At 28.3% G+C, this 21,491-nt stretch overlaps 4 protein-coding genes across 4 annotated transcripts; 2 read left to right on the top strand and 2 right to left on the bottom strand.

Moving 5' to 3' along the window:
- The first annotated feature begins 144 nt into the window (after positions 1 to 144).
- Positions 145 to 3,829, top strand: LOC118072607 (transducin beta-like protein 3). The gene is made up of 12 exons (XM_035092615.1): positions 145 to 354; positions 505 to 556; positions 647 to 854; positions 932 to 1,106; positions 1,173 to 1,343; positions 1,429 to 2,011; positions 2,091 to 2,280; positions 2,372 to 2,493; positions 2,594 to 2,752; positions 2,853 to 3,018; positions 3,112 to 3,464; positions 3,529 to 3,829. Exons 1-12 carry the CDS (start codon positions 329 to 331, stop codon positions 3,748 to 3,750), a joined length of 2,427 nt encoding a protein of 808 aa, XP_034948506.1. The 5' UTR covers positions 145 to 328; the 3' UTR covers positions 3,751 to 3,829.
- Positions 3,830 to 3,964: 135 nt separating this feature from the next.
- Positions 3,965 to 18,108, top strand: LOC118072609 (kinesin-like protein KIF19). The gene is given in 19 exon segments (XM_035092617.1): positions 3,965 to 4,218; positions 5,558 to 5,756; positions 6,322 to 6,551; positions 6,658 to 6,740; positions 6,895 to 7,050; positions 7,781 to 8,102; positions 8,197 to 8,383; positions 8,881 to 9,090; positions 14,970 to 15,089; positions 15,091 to 15,270; positions 15,381 to 15,530; positions 15,611 to 15,826; positions 15,930 to 16,396; positions 16,488 to 16,660; positions 16,826 to 16,983; positions 17,043 to 17,256; positions 17,342 to 17,534; positions 17,610 to 17,753; positions 17,871 to 18,108. Coding segments are annotated over 19 exon segments (3,570 nt in total). The 5' UTR covers positions 3,965 to 4,132; the 3' UTR covers positions 17,953 to 18,108.
- On the bottom strand, positions 12,927 to 19,705 carry LOC118072610 (uncharacterized). Its single transcript, XM_035092618.1, has 7 exons — positions 19,544 to 19,705; positions 19,223 to 19,442; positions 18,803 to 18,985; positions 18,446 to 18,718; positions 18,010 to 18,317; positions 17,590 to 17,725; positions 12,927 to 13,083 (listed from the first exon to the last, which is right to left on the bottom strand). Exons 1-5 carry the CDS (start codon positions 19,669 to 19,671, stop codon positions 18,048 to 18,050), a joined length of 1,074 nt encoding a protein of 357 aa, XP_034948509.1. The 5' UTR covers positions 19,672 to 19,705; the 3' UTR covers positions 12,927 to 13,083; positions 17,590 to 17,725; positions 18,010 to 18,047.
- Elp6 (Elongator complex protein 6) lies at positions 19,147 to 21,425 on the bottom strand. The gene is made up of 2 exons (XM_035092616.1): positions 21,232 to 21,425; positions 19,147 to 21,134 (listed from the first exon to the last, which is right to left on the bottom strand). The coding sequence occupies exon 2, from the start codon at positions 21,125 to 21,127 to the stop codon at positions 20,276 to 20,278; it is 852 nt and encodes a 283-aa protein (XP_034948507.1). The 5' UTR covers positions 21,128 to 21,134; positions 21,232 to 21,425; the 3' UTR covers positions 19,147 to 20,275.
- Positions 21,426 to 21,491: the final 66 nt, after the last annotated feature.

Here is a 21,491-nt window from a genome sequence, read left to right as displayed (position 1 = left end):
TATAGACAAAAATCGGTACATGCGCTACTTGGCAACGACTAAACACAACAGAAAACTTCATTACCGCCATAGGAATTAAATAACTACTACCATCTGTCGGGAGGAATGAGAAGCTCATCTTTAAATTACATATGGCCGCAGGAATGCGAGGTTATGAAGCACGTGTTTGTATACAACAACAACGATCAAATCAACAGTCGATTTATATAAATTAAATTGTTTTACATTGAATTAAAAAAAATGTATTAAAGCATTTATTGTAAAAAGTTACGTTTATATATAAATGTGTTTGAGTATTTATTGTAACAAATAAATATCATTGAAGAAAATGAGTACTTCCAATCTTAAAGAGTCGTAAGTAAAACTTGTATTATGGTGCTGTTGTTAATATTTAATATATTCCATTAATAATATTCGTAGTTATATGTGAGATAAATTTTAATATTTTTAACTAAGATGTATGTATTTTATTTATTAAATTATTTTCGTGTTTAATTTTTGAAGATTTGAAGTAGAAGCAAAACATGGAGCTTTTTACATCGGTGGAAGAGTCAAGGTATTTTCAGAAAATTAAAAGATTTAAATACAAAAAATGTTAATTTTCATTTGTGATAATTTTTTGTGATGTTTTATTATTTTTTAACAGTGGAGTCAAGACGGCGAATATTTGTTTTGCCAAAATGGAGCATCAATATCTATTTTATCAATTAGCAAAGGAACTGTTATAACTTCCTTGGGACAAGTTAAAGATGAAATAGAAGAAGATACAATAAACTGTTTTAATCTCAATAATAAAAATGATCATGTTATCTCACATCACAAAAGTGGCTTATTTAAATTATGGTCTTGGAAAGGTAACATCTATGCTTATTTAATATCAATTTAATTTCACCAATGTATGATTTTTTAAAACTTTTAATCCTTTTCCTAGATGAGAAAATCACCAAATTATGGAAGTCGATTCATAAAGGACCTGTATCACAAATCGCTTTATCTAGTGACGATAATATAATGGCTTCTGGTGGAAGTGATTCTAGTGTTAGATTGTGGAATCTCGAACATCATTCATGTCTTTTTAATTTAAAAGGAGCTGAAGGAGTCATTAGGTAATTAAATTGAAAGTTTACGACAAAATATATTTTTACATCATTTAAAAATATTATTTGATTTAGTGTTCTAGAATTTCATCCAGATCCCGAACAAAAATTAGTTTTCGCAGCAGGCGATAATGCTATAATTCATGGATGGGATATCAAAACAGGAGAAGTTAAAGTCCTCTTATCTGGTCACTTTAGTAAAGTGACATCACTGTCATTTTGTAGCGATGGAAAACATCTAATTAGGTAAATAACTGTTTATTGATAAATAATAACAACTGAAAAAACAATACATTTCAAATAAATTATTAAAACAAAAATTATTATACAGCTCAGGACGAGATAAAGTACTCATTCTGTGGAACATTGTACAAAAAACATCAGTGAGAATACTTCCAGTTTATGAAGGATTAGAAGGAACATTTATCATACCTTCGAATATCAATTTTCCTGGTTGTAAAGACAAAGACAAGTCTAAAGGCATTTTTGTAGCAGGAGCTGGTGAAAAAGGATTCGTTACAATATGGGAAATGAGATCAGGCCGTGAAATTTATACTCAGATGAATTCTTTAGTTCCTGCAGCTAAAGAAGATGGTGGTTTATCAGTGACACATTTATTATTTAATAAAAAAGATGAAAGTTTTGCTATGGTTTCGACGGATCATAACATTATCATACATTCTCTGAGTGATTTTGAGTGTCAAAAACAGTTTATTGGATACAGTGATGAAATTCTCGATATAGCTTATATCGGAGACAATGGCAGTCACATTGCCATTGCTACTAATAGTTGTGATATAAAATTATATCAATTATCGACAATGACCTGCCAATTACTACGTGGACACACGGATTTGGTTTTAGCTCTTGCCACAAGTCGAGCAAATCGAAATCTTATGATTTCATCAGCAAAAGTAAAATGACATTATAAAATTAATAATTTATAATTTAATTTTGACTTCAGTTAAATAAAATTTTCTCTATTTTTTTCAGGATAATAGTGTTCGCATTTGGTTTATGTGTAAAGAAAGTGAAACAATGTATTGTATCGGTAGTGGAGTTCGTCATACATCGTCAGTTGGGTCGGTTGCTCTTTCAAATTTATCTTCAAATTTCTTCGCATCAGTTAGCCAAGATTCTTGTTTAAAATTATGGTCACTTCCTCACGAACTTTCTGCAACTGGTAAAATATTATAATTTTTAGTCACATTACTTAAATTGATAGTTATTAATTTATCATTTACTTGAATACTTCAATTTTTTTATCGATTTAGATCAAAATATTGCTTTAAATGTCGAGCATACTGTGATAGCACATCCCAAAGATATCAATAGTGTGACGATATCTCCAAATGATAAACTACTGGCTACTGGATCTCAAGACAAAACAGCAAAGGTAACAATAAAAGAGATCTTGTGACTCTTTCAATAATGCAACGTTTTTTAATATTCTCAGAAAAACTTGGAATAAAAATTTTCTTTTGAATTTTGATTAGCTATGGAATGCAGAAAATTTACAATTACTAGGTGTACTAAGAGGACATAGGCGAGGAGTATGGTGTGTTCGATTTTCACCTATTGATCAAGTTTTACTTACTTCTTCTGCAGATTGTACTGTAAAACTTTGGTCATTATCAGAATTAAACTGTATAAAGGTATGTAATAAACATAATGGATTTAAAAATGTTTGAAAATATTTTATAAAAATTCTACATAAGTTATTGTTATCAATTAATAATAATATTTATCATCTAGACTTTTGAAGGACATGAATCCTCTGTGTTGAGAGCAGAATTTATATCTCGTGGAATGCAACTGATAACATCCAGCGGTGATGGTTTACTCAAGTTATGGTGTGTAAAGACTTCGGAATGTATAACTACATTAGATGCACATGATAATAGAGTGTGGGCTTTGGCTGGTAAGCTTTAATAATAAACAAATAAAATACAAATATTTTATAATCAGAAACATTTACATTCTTCATACATGATTCTTTAATTTATTTTTATAGTAAGTAGAGATGAAAAACAATTAATTAGTGGTGGAAGCGATTCTCTACTAATAATTTGGCGAGATGTCACTGAAGAAGTTCGAAGAAAAGCCGCAGAAGAACGAGAAAGAATAGTCCTTGAAGAACAAAGATTAGCAAATTTATTAAAAGCCGGAGAACTAATCGATGCGTTAAAGTTAACGCTGGATCTTGATAAACCTCAACATACTCTTCGAGTAATTGAAGGAATTTTAAAACGTGGTGGTAATGAATTAACCGATGCAATTAACGAGCTAAAGCCAAGTGAAAAGGAAATTCTTCTTAAATGTACTACGATATGGAATACAAATAGTCGGAATGCACATGCAGCTCAGGTAAGTCTATTGAAATGAAATCACGCGATAAGGTGGTGATTTTTAAACTCGTGAATTCTTTCAGTTGGTCATTAATGCTCTAATGAGTGACATTGGGAGTGGCTATTTGCAATTGCCTGCATTATCCTCAACATTAGAAGCATTGATTCCATATACGGAGAGGCATTTTAAACGAGTTACTAATTTACTTCAAGATCTTCATTTTTTGAACTACACCATCACTAGAATAAAGCCGCATATTGAACCAAAAATAAACAATGAAAGTGATTCAGAGATGGAATCATAATAATGTAAATAATGAAAATTATATTGTGAAAATTTCTCGATATTTTTTTGAATTAAAGCAAAAATATTAAATAAAACAATGAGTAATTAGTATGTTTACTTGAAATATTGGAAGTGCATAAACACACGCGAGAGCAATTATCAATTTTAATCCTTAAGTATATATGATCTACTGTCTCATCAGATGTCTATATACTTAAATTATAATTGTAATAGCATATAAATGTATGTGTTTGGTAAGCGACGAGCAGTGCAAGTGGGATCAACGCTTGGTCGGCGCTTTTTGCTTCTTTGTAAATTTACCTGTTTAAAACACCTCAGACTCCATCACTGCATCAGTTTAAGTCTACCAGCACGTCTGATCACGAGTGTATAATTATAAAATGCGTGGATGTAAAAAATTAATTTCCTTGAGAGAATTTTTATTTTTTATCAATGTCTTTCACTTTGTATCAAGTGTTCCGAATACGTAAGTTTTTTAATTATTAAAAACATCGTTTTTATTCATGTTTTTTATCAAATTAGTTCAATCGTTGAGCACGTGCAATTTTTGTCAACTCACTACCAGTCAAAAATTATCCATAAAACAATCGATATTTGATATTTCGTCAGATTAGACTTCTTTCAAAAAGTATTAAACTATTTATTAGAATAATAAATTATTAAAATAATTCCGTCTGATGTAAAAAAAAACAAATAATTCTATTTTCTATTGGTGATGAATCAAATTTTTATTTTGACATATTTTTTTTGAATGTTGCATGTGGTTAATGTGGTCTACCAGAACATTCGAACTAAGCAATTAGTAATTGTAAATTTATTATTTAACAGTATGACCAATGTAGTTGATATTCAGTGAGATCTCTGCATGATTACTCGCGCATGACATGGTTGCGGTCTTTTCTCATGTTACAGAAAAAACATATTGTCACTTTGAAGGACTCTTAAAACATTTTCAAGATTTAAAAATCGTTAGAATATCTATTGAAATGATTCTGAAAATTTAAAGCTTTACAACATCTATTGATATGTAAAAGTAGTTTTTTTTTATTCACTTTATACAATATTAAAGTCAAATTCAGTTGTGTAAACTTTATTAGCGGTATTATGAATATCTTAAATTACGATAACAAAATACCTGCTGCCGAAATGTGTTTAATTAGTCCATAAATAATTGAAGGCAAAATAATGTACTGAACGTTTTTAAATTACTAAATGGAAGCAGTAGCTGCTCTTTTATTTCATTCAATCAGTAATTGAGAAATATTTGAATTATAATGTATATTTATTTTGACTATTATTTAATGAATGAACAATACGTCATTTATTGTAAAAATGTTATTTTTATCAGGTGATATTTTGCAATCAAACATAAGAGACTTTACATATTTGATTGTGACGCAAATTGTTTGTTTCTTTCATATTACAATCACGTGTGAAATATCATCTTTACGTGTCATTTCTCTACATACTTTCAAAATAAATGACACGTCTATCAATTTTATATCATTTTATTATAGCCTTCAGAAATATAATAAACTATGATAAAATACTTTTTTAACATGCAAGGTATTTGAAGACCTTACAAAAATTTGATACTAAATAAAATAAGTAGCTTCTTACAAGTGTTCCATTGTATCATTTTTTATTAAAGGTATACATGTTCTAGAATATTAATCGGTATAAAACATTTAAGCTTGAACAATATAAATGATTAATCGTTTTCATTAGATCATTAGCAAATGTAATCAATTAGTTAATTTTTTGTATTACAAATTTGTTTTAATCTACTAATTTTTTGTATATAGGGCAATCGATGGAGGTAGTTGTCCAATGATTAATCCAGCAAATATATTGAGACAAAAAGAGTTGCTTCAGGAATTAACGAATGATTGTAGGTACGATAAGATGGTGAGACCACCAGGTGAAATCAATGCAAGTGACCCAATTCGAGTAGCCTGTAGGGCTAATATATATACTATTAAATCGAATATGGCCAAAACATTGGTAATTTAATATTTTAATCTTTACTTTATGGCAATCGTTAAGATATGTCACTCCAAACTTGCTTATCAATCATTCGAAAACTACTTTTCTCAGGAAATAATATTTTTAAATATTTGGAAAGTCTTTCTATTTTTAATTGAAATTATAATTAATGAGAACATTTAGATGTTTTTAATAATGGAAAATAATATGAAAACTTCAAAGTTTTTATTTTATATCGAGGATTTATTTTAGTAAGATAGTTTGAATGATTAATTACCAAGTTAATTATTGCATTCATAAAACTATCATGATAATTCATAAGATAATCAGATAATTTTATACATTATATCATTAATTTGATGAAAAAACTGATGGGTTCTATCAAATTTTTCAAACAAAATATTATAATTAATCATCATAGTTATCTGTCAATCAACAGACAAGCTCTATATCAACACTAAAAATAAAAACAAAAAATGAATAAAAGTAATAAAAAGGAAATAAAAACATAGCATTTGGATATTCTGAATGATAATAATTGTGATTATTTTCAAGAAAACTTATTATTTCTTATTTTTTTAAGCAATTTGATGTTCACATGATGCTTCAACTTCGCTATCGTGATGCACGACTTAAATATACAGAAATAGCACCACAATATAATCAAATATACGGTGGTCAAGAAGCACACAATTTAATTTGGACTCCAACTGTTTTTGTTTCGAATGAAAGAACTTCGGTTATTATGGGTAATGGAGTTAAAGATTTGTTAATTTCTATTGATCCTACTGGAATGGTTATCTTAAACACTAGGTAACTGAAATAATGTCTAAAAATATCATAAATAAATTAATCAAATACATTTGGAAGATCCAATATCTATATGAGAGATATACAACGTATCATATTATGTCTCTAGAATTGAAGCTACCTTGAACTGTGCTCTGCGCTTGGAAAAGTTTCCCTTCGATGTCCAAGAGTGTCCCCTCATCTTCGAAAGCTGTAAGTTGGAATGAAATAATGAATTTTTTATGAGGATTAACTAAAAGTTCATCATCATATTGATTTATCATGTATAACATTGATTATTAATTCATAACTGTTTTGGTATTATTTCTTTATTTTGGTAAAGAATAAAATGTTGATAAATTGTTAGGGACATATAGTGCTCAAGACATGAAACTTGAGTGGGACGAAGCACCTATCATTCTAGCTGAAGAACTGCATTTAACTGAGTATCGACTGGTAGAGAAATGGGTTAACGAGTCTGAGGTCTCTTACACTGCGGCACAGCAACATTATGGTCACTTTGGTAAATTGAACAATCGATTATTTTGTAACTTGACCCTCTAGATCTTTTTTACGATCGATACAAGATCACTTGATCTGTCATTCGCGTAGAAAAACATATCTTATAATGCATTTATATTAGAAATAACATTTATTACAATGATAGTAGCAGGAATAATTGCAATTATGATAAATATGATAATCATTTTACCTTTATATTTATTTTTTTTAAATTAAAAAGTTGTAAAAAAGATACAATCCATTAAATGTTTGCTTAATTAGTTCTTAGCTGTCAAAGAATACCTTCTATTCTTTGAACTTTGTATTAAATTTTAGGATAGGTAATGAATATTTTAAAAGGTTTCTCCTGTAATTGATTACCTAGACTATTTTAATACAATACAATTGTTTTGTCGAAAATAAACAATGGCTACATATAAATCTGAAAAAAAGGAAACAATTTGAAATCATATCACTGTATGATCCAGTTATCGGTTACTTAATAAATAAATTACCATTGTTGAAAAATAATAATAAAAGTAATATTTCTAAGAAAGGAAGTTTATAAACAGATAGAATTTATTTTTTACACAATAGGTAATATTTTAGAATTATTTGTTTCCAAGAAAAATCAGTAACTGTGAATTTTTAGATGAATAATGATGCAAAATGTCAAATACAATTTTTAAAATAGTTTTAATGAAATTGAATGTAAATATTGTTCTAATTCTGTGTTTTAATAACTATTGTAGCAGGTAATTTCAGTTCAATCAGTATAACATTCAAATTAGCCAGAGAAATGGGATTCTTTGTCATGGATTATTATATACCATCAATATTGATCGTGGTGGTTTCCTGGGTTTCATTTTGGCTTCATGTAGATGCAAGTCCACCAAGAATTGTTTTGGGTACCAATACAATTTTAGCATTCATGACTTTAGCATCTAAAGTTGAAAATTCATTGCCTAAAGTGTCTTATATTAAGGCTAGTGAGATATGGTTTCTTGGTTGCACGATATTCCTGTTTGCAGCGATGGTAGAGTTTGCTTTTGTCAATACGATTTACCGTAGGAAGTAAGTTCAAGTTATAACTGTTGATTTAATATTGAAGTAATTATGTAGCACGATAATAACAGATTTGTAATAAACTTCAATGACTTTTGTTAAGGAAAAATGTACCCTTGAAGAAGGTCAATAGTAAGTACATTTTAAAATCAACTTTAACACCACGATTAGCTAGAAAGCAGTTTCATAAAAATACTACAAGCCTTGAGAGATCAAAATCTTGGTCATCTCTAGATCATGGACGACTTAATGGCAATGATTATTCAAGTCAAAATTATCTCACAGTTCATGTAAGTAAAATAATCAAGTTCTTTGCTGAAGTTAATTAATACTGATTACGATATTTATTAAAATACACGTAAATAAGTGAATAAATTTAAATAGTTTTATCATCATTTACAATCAAAGAAATAATCAAGAAGTCTTATTTTCAAGGATATTTTTCTATAAAAAATATTCTTAGGAGTTTAGCAATAAAAAATAATCTTCTTACATCTCTAGGTAAAATTAAGTCATTGTTTTTCAATAATTTTTATCAGCAATAAAATTTGTCATTTCTGGCTCAAATTTAGTATGTAAAATAGCGAATTTATTTTAAAACCAAATTTGACCATCAATTCTAAATCAATAAAAGGAACTTTTCATTTTTGCTTTTTGAATGTTCCAAACCCGTTATATCTTCTTAACTAATTACCAATGATATTTACATGTATTTCACGACATTTATTTGCCTGAGAAATTCCTGAGTAATAAATAACACGATAATTTGTGTGTATGTTTTTTTTAGAGCTTCCCTAGCACGATAAATATTCCATCAGTGCGGGTAGACGATGACAAAGAGCGAGATTATTCAAGCGGGAGTATAATGACAGTGGAAAGTTCACCATCACCACCAGCCAAATCATTTGCCAGGCGACCAACTCTTGCTAAACTTCATAACTTTACTACAATGACACCTCAAGAAATAGCTCAATGGATTGATAGACGTAGCAGGATAGTGTTTCCAGCAGCTTTCTTGATATTTAATATACTCTACTGGTCATTCATTTGGATATAACTTATAATTTTTTTTATACCTCGATAATTATTTATAATTTAAATATAAATCATAATAAAGATACCAACAACCTATAAAAAAAGATGAATTATAAATTTGCAAAGTTTCTGAATGTCTTCCTACATCGATCAATGATCATTGACATCGAAAAACTATAATTTATAATTTCTCAATGCCTTTTAACGAGTCAATAAGACAACCTCGAGCTTATTTAACTTACTTTTATCTATTACACCTAATATGTATAAAATATCAATAGTTTTGTATGATAGAATGGGGTCATTATATGATTTTGTAAAAAACTGAGACTGGCCTTAGTGTGGCCACGTAAGCATTTATATGTTCACTCGCGTGTTCGAATGTATAGATAGAAATCTCCCTTTCGCAGTCAATCTTCAAGCAATGGGGGTGTGTAAACTCTTTTTACTGACCTAAACTTCAGGAATATCTTGTAATAAAATAAAAAAATTCTAATATAGGATCAAACCAAGGTCGTCATTTAAAGGCCTATCGCTTATGACAAATTTCATGACTCACGCAATACTTTGCTTCTATCAAGGGTCCACTGGGCTTTTTAAAAATAATCTTATTAATATTTTCCCTATACTTATATTCAGAGGAAATAAATTATATTACTCTACTGTAAGATTACTCTGCTGCTTATTTGTAATTTCATTCATAATCATTTATTTATGTAAATCATATCACATTAGATTGTTCGTGATGGTGTGTAAACTTACATTGCAATTATCTTGTTGGTTTGAATATTTGTAAATCGATCGACACAATAGAAAAACATATTGCCATGCAATTTCTAAACAATAACATATAAAGAAATGTAATAATTCATGATCAAGTGTTTATTCATTCACTTATACTGTTAAATGTCATATATGTCATTTTAAAAATGAACGACTGATTGAAAAATTATTTTATCATTTTAGTCAAATAAATGAAAATGTAATTGAGACTTTATCCAGTTTGTTTAAATTAATAATATGATAATTTATCGTATTGCTTTATTTAAATGCTTTTATTATAACAGCCAGCTGATGTGAAATTTCCCTTTAATAATAAATAATAAAAGCACAGGATGTGATAAGAAAAAGAAAGTTTCTTATAAATTATAATAAAATTATAAAAGAGAATTAAAATTTAATGAAAAATCATATTATTTAACTTTATTATTATTTTTTAATATTTATTTATGTGTTGTTGTTATTTTTTTAAATGTTTGTAATATTTATATTAGTTATTGTTAAAAAAAACTTATCCTTTGCATACGTTCAATTTTATGATCATCCTTTGGTTGCAAGATGTTTCATTGTTTATCGTCTTTTCCATAAGATCTTTTTTGTCATATTAAAAAAATTCCCAAGGATCGCAGGTCACTTTCCCTTTTCTTTAACTAAACTATTATATCCCTTCTGTTCTTTAAGATTTTCTAACAATTCTCATCCAGTCTTTTGTCACTTTTTGACGAGTTCACTTTGTTTAAAAGGATCTATTGGCAAAAACTGTAGGTGAATATAATTCAATGATTAAAAAAATATAAAAAGTTTTAAAAATGAATATAGGAACAAGTTCTTCGATTGTTGTGCCTGAAAACTTTGAACAAAATCATCGTTTATCAGAGGATTTTTCACCGTGGACACTTAATTCACCAGTTTTACTTGAAGATAATGAAAATAAAGTGACGAGAAAAGTTAGTGATTCGTGGTATGATCAAATTGATGATCTTTGTTATGTTGATTTTCTAAATGAGATTCCTGAACCAAATGATGCATTTTTTGGTATGTATAATTTAGTTGTTTAGTACATTGATTATATTGTAATCATATTATGAATATTAAATTATTTAAATAATTGTTTTATTTAAGATACACCATGTACTTCTACACCTAAAAAAAAAGAACAATCAAATCTATCAACATCAAAGTCAAATACAATCAGGTTTGTATTTGTAATAATTGAGATTTGATTTTTAAATTTGAAAAGGAATTAATTGTGAATAATATATTTTAGCTCACCTAAAATTAAGGATGATGTAAGAGAAGACAATAGCATTCGTAAGGGCTTAAAATTGGTACAAAGAAGAGAAACGAAAATGTATACTAAAAAAAGCCAACTGTTTTCAATTACAGAACAAATGAAAAAATTTTTGAGTGAAAAACCAGTTTATAAGGTGGGTAAATAAGTGAAAATATTAAAAAAAATAATTATAACTAATATTATTATAATTGTTATTTTAAGCCGTGGATTCAAAAACCAGCTCAAGTTTCTCTTCCTAAACCTGCAGTATGTATTTCTCAATCACCTCAGTTTCGCGCTTTAAAACTAGCAAGATCCAGACAATTATTCGAAGATATAATGAAAGAGACGAGGGACGAGTAATACGAAGTCATGAGGGAAAAAATAAATTAACTAAACTCTTTCAATATTTTATTAAATTAAATAATTAGATAAGCTAAAGATTTTTATAACATTATTTATATAATATATATAAAAACATGATAATAAAAACATAATAACATAATCAATTAATTTTTTTTTATTTCATAAGTTTGTACTTTTTTATGACTTAGACAGTCTTTAATTGCAGAATTCAACTGCTAAAAAATGTGGAAAACCAAAAAATCAGAAGCTACTAAAACAATTTTAAACCTTTTATTATTTTATTCTTAAAGTTTATTTTTAAATATAATATTATTAAATTATTTTTTGAGAGTATTCTAATTATAACTCAAATTTATGTATAATCGTGTTAATTTAATCAATCATTAAATATTACTACTTATTTGAAAAATCAATTAAAAAGTCTTTTAATTTTATTTTAGAATTAATAAAAAAAAATAATGTTAAATTTATTTGAACTAAATTATCAACAATTTGGAATCAATTAACTTTTATTTGATTTAAAAACAAAGAATAATATTTCTGTTAAATAATTTTAACAATTCATTGTAACAAATTGATTATTAAATACATTTAATTGTTACAATAAAAATGATAAGACTTATTTAATCGTAGTTTAATCATCAGCCATAAAAAACAAAAAAGATGATAAGTGTCTCATAATTGAACGATATCTTAATGATGATTGTGCCACCCATGGAGTGAAAGTAAATATAGGGGCGAAATCGAAATTAATTACATACAGGAAAGCTCGAATATGTGTTTTATGTGGTCATAATATATATACATAGTGAAATGTATAAGTAGAGAATTCCTGCCCGCGCATTTTATTCTTCACTATGTAGTATCCAGGTAAGCACACGAGCAAGTGGTGAAACGTCAGTTGGAATTCGTAGCTTGAGTAGTTCACTTGTGCGCTTCGTTGAACCACTTTGACTCAAACTTTAATGGTATTAACTCATTAAATTCAAGGATCGCGTGCTAAACCCTTGGCCCTATCTTATACCCTACACTCTACATAGAGACTTTCAGTGACATAAGTATAAGATTTCTAGGGCATACCCCACGATCTTGATACACTTTTTTTTGGGGACATGACCATATTTTATACTTGGCATCTTTTCTGAACCTTGACTATCACTCGAGAATATAAATCTAAAATTATATATTCTAAAATAGTTTCCAAGTCTTTATTATTTATTGATATTCTAATTTGTGTTTGAAAGGTAGTGCTTTCAAGTTGGTGAAAACTACCTCTATGTACTAGAGTGATTGACTAGTACTGATTGCTCATGAATGTGTAATTATTTCATTTTCTGAATGTGACTGATAATAATGAAATAAAGTCTTACAACGTTTAATTATTAATTAACTATAAATGACGTTATTTATTTTTCTAATTATTGTAAAGAACAATTTTAAAGTTGAAAATGACACAATACGGTAGCAGTGGTAGCGGAAGTAGTAGTTCCAGTGGAAGTACAAGAAGAGAATTCAAAGATGAAGGACGTTCTCTTACTGAAAAGTTAATGGTAAGTTTTCAATAAATTCACCTAGAAATGCTTAATAAATAGTTTTATTAGATTTTAAAATAGCCTGATAAAAGTCCCAAAAAATAATTCTTGCTCAAAATGTAAAGTTTTACTCTTTGTGTTCAAAAAATTTCCCCAAATGTTTATTTATTTAAAATCTATTAGCATTTTATGTCAAAGCATTTATAACTAACGTAATATATCGTATAACAAAATGATTCTAATGATATAACAAAACAGAAACAATGCAGTAGAAAATTGTATCACTTTACATACACAGCATTGAATTATTTATCATCTTTTCCAACTACATTACTGGCATAGATATTATTTAACAAAATTATTGACAATAACCGTTAAGTAGCTGACAATAACATAACAAGAGAACAATGTTTGTAATTAGTTTAACAATATAATATTATCTGATTAAAAATTATTATAGCAACCATCATGCTTGTTAACAATTAAAATCATTTTTATCATCACAATAATCTTATTCTTTTTAATAGAAATTGAAACTTTGAACTTTTAAGGAATCTTTTAAGTTCTTAGTAAATATATTTCTTTTACAAATTTTTATTGCTTGTTTCTCATAAGAATTTCTCCTTTTTATAACAAATTTCTAGAAATTCGTCATATTATTGCATGACAATTATTAACAATTAGGTATATTAAAAATTTTCATAAATTCCAACTACTGGTGTACATGAAATTCAATGATTCTAATAAATTTTATCAAATGGAATTTTTTTTTTCTAATTTAAAATTCTCTAACAACAAATGTTAATGAAGTTCATGGCATCTTATCTCATAGATACAAAGTGATAGTATTTTACAATACAATATCGCGTGTGTAGTATAATTTTAATGTCGATAAATGAAAGCAACTAACCGATATTTCACATTAAAAAACAAATGATAATAGAAAAGTGAACTAAACATGCAAGCAGACAATTGCGAAGAATAGATCGATATTGGGTCGTTGTTCCTTGCAATATAAAATTGAAAGAATAACACATACGTTGTTGCATTGATGCTCACAAAGTGATTTCGAGGTCACTGGAAGAAATCGATTGACCGTCAGTGAAAGATGACTAGTGGAAATTATTTTATATTTTCTATTATTTGTATTACAGGTAGTTGTACGAATCAGACCATTAGGTACTGATGAACCAGGCCCTAGGACTTTACATGCTTTAAATAAAAAGGTATGAATTTGATGACATTTTTATCAGGATCATCATGAGTTTGAAGTTGATAGATTTAATTAAAATCCAGACATTCCTTAAGTCACAAATACATCTAATAATATCAAAATTAAATTAATACTTAGCTTAATAAATCAATTTAATCACGAAATGTATTTTAAATTAATTAACAATTATTATCTATAAGTTCGAAAAAAATATTAATTATAAATATAGAACAAAAATATTCTAGAAAACTCTTGGCTCTATTGAATGATTATTCATTAATAAAATAAGGTATTTATCAAGAAATGAAGGTGAATTTGAATGTTTTCAGAATTCTATGAGTCAACATATTTTACAACCCTTCATTTAGTTATCTATTAAAAATAGTATCAAAGTAATATTATTAATCAATGAACAATAAAAAATAATTTTTTGTTATAAATAAAGTTTTCAATGATTTCCTACAATTCATAGAACTTATCAATATTCTCAAAGTAATTCTATTTCACGTGAATTATATTAAATATAGATTAGACTAAAAATAGAACTTGTCAAAATGCGGAAATCAAAACTGATTACCATGTTTAACCCAAAGTTTACATATATCCATTAATTAAAATGATTAGATCGGTATATTATTATAAATAAATTTATAAATAAAATTGATCTATTATTTCAGATAATTGTTTTTGATGACGTAGAAATTGAGAAACAAAAACGTGGTACTCCAAGACAATATTTATATGATTTAGTATTAGGAGAAGATTCTTCTCAAGAAGCAGTTTATGAAGGAACAACAAAAGTCATTAGTACAAGATATAATCGATGGTTACAATGCAACAGTTTTTGCCTACGGTGCTACTGGAGCAGGAAAAACTTATACAATGGTTGGTAGTGCTGAACAACCAGGAGTAATGGTACGAGCATTAAATGATATTTTTCTTGCTGCTCGTAAACTTTCAAGTGCTGCTGATGTCCAGGTAAGATTATTCAAGAAGTTATAATGTTCATATCAATGTTTGAATATCATAAGCTCTTTAAGTGTAAAAATGGCCAGTATTAAATGTAATAATTTATGATGATCAATTAGGTAGCAATGTCATATCTTGAAATATATAATGAAAATATTCGCGACCTGTTGAATCCAAGTACGGGTTACTTAGAGTTGCGTGACGATTCTCGAGGTCGCAACATTCAAGTTCCAGGTCTTACAGAAGTTTCAACAAACTCGACAGAAGAAGTGGGTATTAAACGTGTACTCATTTATCAACGCCCAAGCTATTTTGAACTGAACATTTTAATTTACAATTACTATTTTAGGTAATGAAGCTTTTGCACCAAGGAAATAAAGCTAGAACAGTTGAACCAACTGCTGCTAATGAGACATCTTCAAGAAGTCATGCTTTATTAAGTGTCGTAGTTAAACAAACAATGAGGCCATCATCAGGACGTGATTTAAAGCATCGAGCAAAAATTAAGCAAGGAAAATTATTTATGATTGATCTTGCAGGATCAGAAAGAGCAAAGCAGACCAAGGTAACTACAAATTTTATGAAACTATAATCAGAACAAGGATTTAACTAAATGTAAATGACAATCAATATATTTATTAAACTGAAAAAATACTTCTATTATTTAGAATCAAGGAAAACGTTTACAAGAAGGTGCTCATATCAATAGATCTCTTCTAGCACTTGGAAACTGTATTACAGCTTTATCAGCAGGAGCTCGTTATGTTAATTATCGTGACTCAAAACTTACAAGACTGTTGAAAGATGCTTTAGGTGGAAATAGTCGAACTGTGATGATAGCTCATGTTTCTCCAGCTCCAGTTCATCGGGAAGAAAGTAAAAATACACTGATGTATGCTGATCGAGCTAATCGTATTACTAATAAAGTTGAACAAAATGTTGTCGATGTAAATTATCATGTATCTCAGTATAAAGACATTATAAGTGATCTTAAGAATGAGATTTCAAGGTTGAGGAATAAAATGAATGAGACTGAGAGGCCAATAAGTCAACAGAGAGTGATAACAAAAGGAAATGATTTGAGAACGTTGAGGGAAAAAATAGTGTCTGCTTTCAAAGAACAAATGAGATTAAGGTATTATTAATACAAATAAAAAAATGAATAAAATATTATTTTAGAAAATTTGATGAGGGTGAATATTTATAATAAATTAATTTTATTTAAGGCGAAAACTTATGGAGCTGGATAGTCATCTTCTAGGTCTTAATATTGCCGCCGAACAACAACATGCAATCATAGCACATTGGGAGTCGAGAAATAACAGACTTTACAGAGCGAGTAAGGACTCAAAGAAACGATTAAGTGTTGGTAGTCAGATAGACGAAGGTGATAATGAGGGTGAATGTAAAATTAGTACTTGATTCTAGAAATAAGCATGCTTCTTTTATATTTATTTTCTCATTTATTATGTTGCTTGCAGTTATTACTGTCATATGGCATGATTTATATTTATAATTATTATTCAAGTAATAATAAATATTTATCAATTTGTTATTTTTACAGAATTAAATGACGAAAATGAAGTAGATGATGTTACAGTCCAACAAGCTTGGACAGAATTAGCTGAAATAAATAAAGAACAAGAACGATATGCGGAAATTAGAGCCATAACTGAACGAGATTTAGAAAATTGTAGACAAAAAAGTGCTCTACTTGAAGATGTAAGCAACTAAATTAATTAAAAGATTTCATGAAATTTAAATATAAAATCTTCTTGTAGGAATTGCCGTTACGTATAAATTCAGAAGAAGAACGAGAACTTTTAGCTTTAATGCTTCGTGTTCATGAACTTGAAGCAGATAAAATGATGCTACAGAGTGAAAGACTTGTTAAACAACATGAACTTAGAAGACGTGAGCTCTTATTGCTTAGATATGACAGACAAAGACAGATATCTGATGAAATAATTACTCGACAACGGAGGATAATGGAAGGTAAATTTTAAAAATGATAGTGGAGAATTATTTTAGAATAAATTGGTAAAAAATAATATATATTGTGTATTTTATACGGTTGTAGATGGTAAAATAATGCTTCCATCTGATTTGCAAGAATTATATGTTATGTATCAGCGTGAAATTCATGCGGCTGCATATAACGACAGTAATCTAGTGGATTTATCGGTTTCTTCCATGCTTTTTAACAATAAATTACCGCCAATTAATCGTGGAATGCATTTTGACAGTCTTGATGATACACGATTACCCAGCAGGTATAATACAATATTTTCGTAAACATAAAAAATTATATTATAATTATCCACATACTTGAATTAAAATCATTTCAGCTCCACAGACTCTGATTGGGAGTCTCCATTGCCTCCAATTCCAGAACCTCAAGAGATCGAAAATGTCATGGGTCCTGTGGTTCGACCTTTAGTATCACCGTCTGTTTTTTTTCCACCTATACCACCATCAGGCAAAAGAAGCCAGTGAGTTAAAAAAAATTTCATAAATTGATACTTGATGATTATTATTTTTAAGACAATTATGTCTAATCGACACTAATGTTCTGTCAATATTTATATAAAGCTATTTGATTTTTGCAGAGAAAATAAATTACGTCGAGTCTCTAGTGACATTAATGTAAACTCGACAAAGAATACACGTGATTCACGATTAAGAGGATAAAATAACTGCAGTGTAAATCGATTTATTACAATTACTGCAGTAGAATGCTACTAGTACCTGATTACAAACCAAAATAGCCATCTTGATGTCTGCTACTAGTCATTGTGGGCTAATTTAAGTCGACGACGTCGTCTTCTAGCTGGAGAATCAACTTCTAGAGAAGTGGATAATGAAAACGGCCTTGATGTTGATGGTTGATTACTTCTAGATAATTGTTCCGTCTCTATAGTTGAAGATTGTAGTTCTTGATTGACCAATACTTCATCAGTAAGATCAGCCATTTCTACATCATACTTGGTTTGTCTAGGTCTATTTGTTTTCAAAGCTACTCGTCTTGGAAGCAATAATCTCATATTATCATCCTGCTAATAGGATCCTCGAGTTAGGATATATGTTAAGGTAAAAATTAGAAAAAATTGATTACACATTTTTATGATTTTAAAAACAAAACTTAAAATAATTTTCTTTAATTAAATCAATTTTTTTAACGAACCATCAGTTGTTTATTGGTTCTAGAATTTTTACGTGGCTCCCAGACTTGAAAAGACTCAACTATTTGAATAGTACTGTCATCATTTTCCTCCTCAATGGGAGTCTCATCTTCATCTTCACCAGTTGAAGAATCCTTAGAAGATACGATCGTCATACGTGTCCGAAGCTTCCAATCTCTTAGTCGCTCCTCCCACATGCGCTTCCGTTTAATCCAGTAATCTAACTTATGACCATAAATCAATTTTTCTCCTCCACATCTCCAACCTATACATGACTGTAAAATAAAACATTCAATGTAGTACTATACAAAACCAAGTACCGGCAAATTGAATTGTGAAAATTAATTCTTATTCCTTACATAATTGAATTGTTTTACAAAAGGTACACTGAGCAGTAATTTATCATTTCTAAAATTTTCAAGATTTTCCGCGATTTCGTCAATGATTTTATTAACATAATTCGATACTATTGGTTCCGATGCAGAAGACATCAAATCAGGAAATGATGAAGCCAAATAACTAATTAAACTTTCTGCAAAATTCTAAGAGTAACATATATATACATTTTGTTGAGAGTATTTTTAATATTAAAAATTCAACAATTATCCAATATTTAATTAAAGATTTTAGATAATTTTATACCTGAGGAAAAAGATGGAATTTTAAAAAGTTATTTAAAAAAAAAAACGACCAAGTCAGCAAATATTTTTGAATTGTGCTTTAATAAATTGTTTAGAAAAAAATTTTCTAATGAACAAAATCTATAAATTGATATTTACAGTCATATCCTCCTTCATAAGATCCATATCCTTATGCACCATTGCAATATAACCAATTAAAAATTTCAATTGTTTAGGTTTATTGTAAAAATATATGAGTAAATAACTCATTGCGTCCATGATGATCATGAATTTAGCGTTTGTTTGGACATCAATAGTCAACGGCATATCCGGATCAAAAGTAAAATATTTTGTGTACTGTGGATATGTCGTACAAAAGCTAGTTGTTATAAATATTAAATAATGATTAATAATTAATTTAATTATAATTACGAAGAAAAATAATTTTACTAAAATAAATAAAATGATATTTGTATTTACTTTAAAAAAAAAATGTTTGCATGATATTGAAGATTATTTTCAATTCCATTCCATATTTTTTTTAATATTACTCGTTCATTCACTATCGATTTTTTACTTTCATTTATATGGCTCGTTATGTTACCCATTTATATACAAGCTTAATTATAAAGCTTACACATTAACTTGAAACACACATCCTTTCCCTTACAAAAATAATTTACATTAACTATCATCAATTCACATGAAGTCAGCTCGCATTATTTAGTTTACAGTTGGTAAGTAAAAATTGTCTCATTAAATACAATTAATCGATTAGTTATAAATAAAAAAGTACAAATGTATTCATAACTTATGATTGAATTGATCTAGATTGTTCCAATATTTTTTTTCTAATATATTATCCACATTTATAATAAATAAAAATGTGATAATTTTTATACAGGAAGAAATTATTTAAAATTTTTTTAATAATATAAACTACAATTATTAGGTCATTTCAAATACGAATATTATAATTCGTTATTTCGAAATATATTATCAGTAATTAAAATTATCAATTAATGATTAGAAGCTTAAAAATCGTCAGAAAATATTCCAGAAAAGTCTAATATTTTATAGTTTATTTTCTTAAATTATTTATCAATGTCCTTCAGAATGCATGTTTTTACTGGCTCTAACATTAAATCTTCCTGAATGTCTTTTATCAAAAATAATTATTTACATTATAGCTGTTTTCTATAAAAAAATTATTTATGATTGCAGAGGTGTCCCACCAGGAGTAAATAATTTAATTTGTCGGTCTAATAATTTATATAAATAAACAGTCCTATCAGCCCAATGATACTGTTTTCTAATCGAAGCAACTCTCCACACTATACTCAGTAAACCAGAAATTTCACGAGAATGGCCAGTACTCAGAGGTTCTGTACAAACATAAAGATGAGCCATACGTCTTAAAACAGTTACGACCATGTTTGAGTAACAATTATTCGCGTCAGTCTGATAAGAGTGACCCAAAATACACATTGAAAGTTTTGGCTCTATCTCCATCAGTGATCTCAAATATCTTGTATAAAACCAGACTTCTTTGAGGCTTAAATTCAAGTCAATTAAATGAGTGATGTCGTCGATGATTATCGTCACATTTTCATTGACTTTTTTTACTTCATAATATTGATCCCTAAGCGATGCGAACAGATGTTGGACAAGATTTTCATTGAGCTTCGTTGGACACGGCATCTTGGTATTATCAAAGGAGTCTCTAATTTTTTCCTCTAATTCAGTTGTTCCTGGATCTACTGAATCATGTCCCAATTCTTCAACACTGTAGAGAATTGACTTCATCGGTTCAACGACAGTTATTCCTCCACGTTCTCGCAAAATATTTAAATTATATCCTAATTTCATTCCTATATTATGATAGTGACCAAAAGTGTTGTGAAACAATACCAAACAAATACCACGGCCTTTTTCTAATGATTTTGATAGAACAGCATTGACAAGAAAATTGGCGTCACTCCCATGATGTTCATCAATCATTATAAGTTTTCCTGATAAATCTACTTGTTCTAATCCAAGGGCTCTTCTTATACAATCAGTCATTTTGTTTCTATAAGAATTTTAAGTGTTTCAGTAATTGTCTATTATTTATCGTAGAATGAAAATTTAAAAATTATCAATGACTAGAACATAACCTTCGGTCTTACCGGGTTTGTAGAGACTTTTTTCTTTAAATACAAACTTGATTAAACTTGTCCGTCTATGATAAATATGTTCGTTAATATAAGAACAATTTTGCGTAATTATTTAGATATTTGTCAAGTTAAAACAACTTTTTTTAGATAATTAAATTCTTAAGTTAGACCGCTGCTCGTTTCACAACTGCACGTCAGAACCAGTGGTAACCTCTTCACCAATCAAATCACGCATGCGCAGAGTACACTTCTAAAAGCGGGAAATACAATTT

This window comes from Chelonus insularis, unplaced genomic scaffold (assembly GCF_013357705.1).
Source record: "Chelonus insularis isolate UGA/USDA-ARS -01 unplaced genomic scaffold, ASM1335770v1 contig_94_pilon, whole genome shotgun sequence".
Classification (NCBI taxonomy): Eukaryota; Metazoa; Arthropoda; class Insecta; order Hymenoptera; family Braconidae; genus Chelonus; species Chelonus insularis.
Note: the sequence above shows the minus strand (reverse complement) of the source record. Positions and strands in the feature narration are given on the sequence as shown.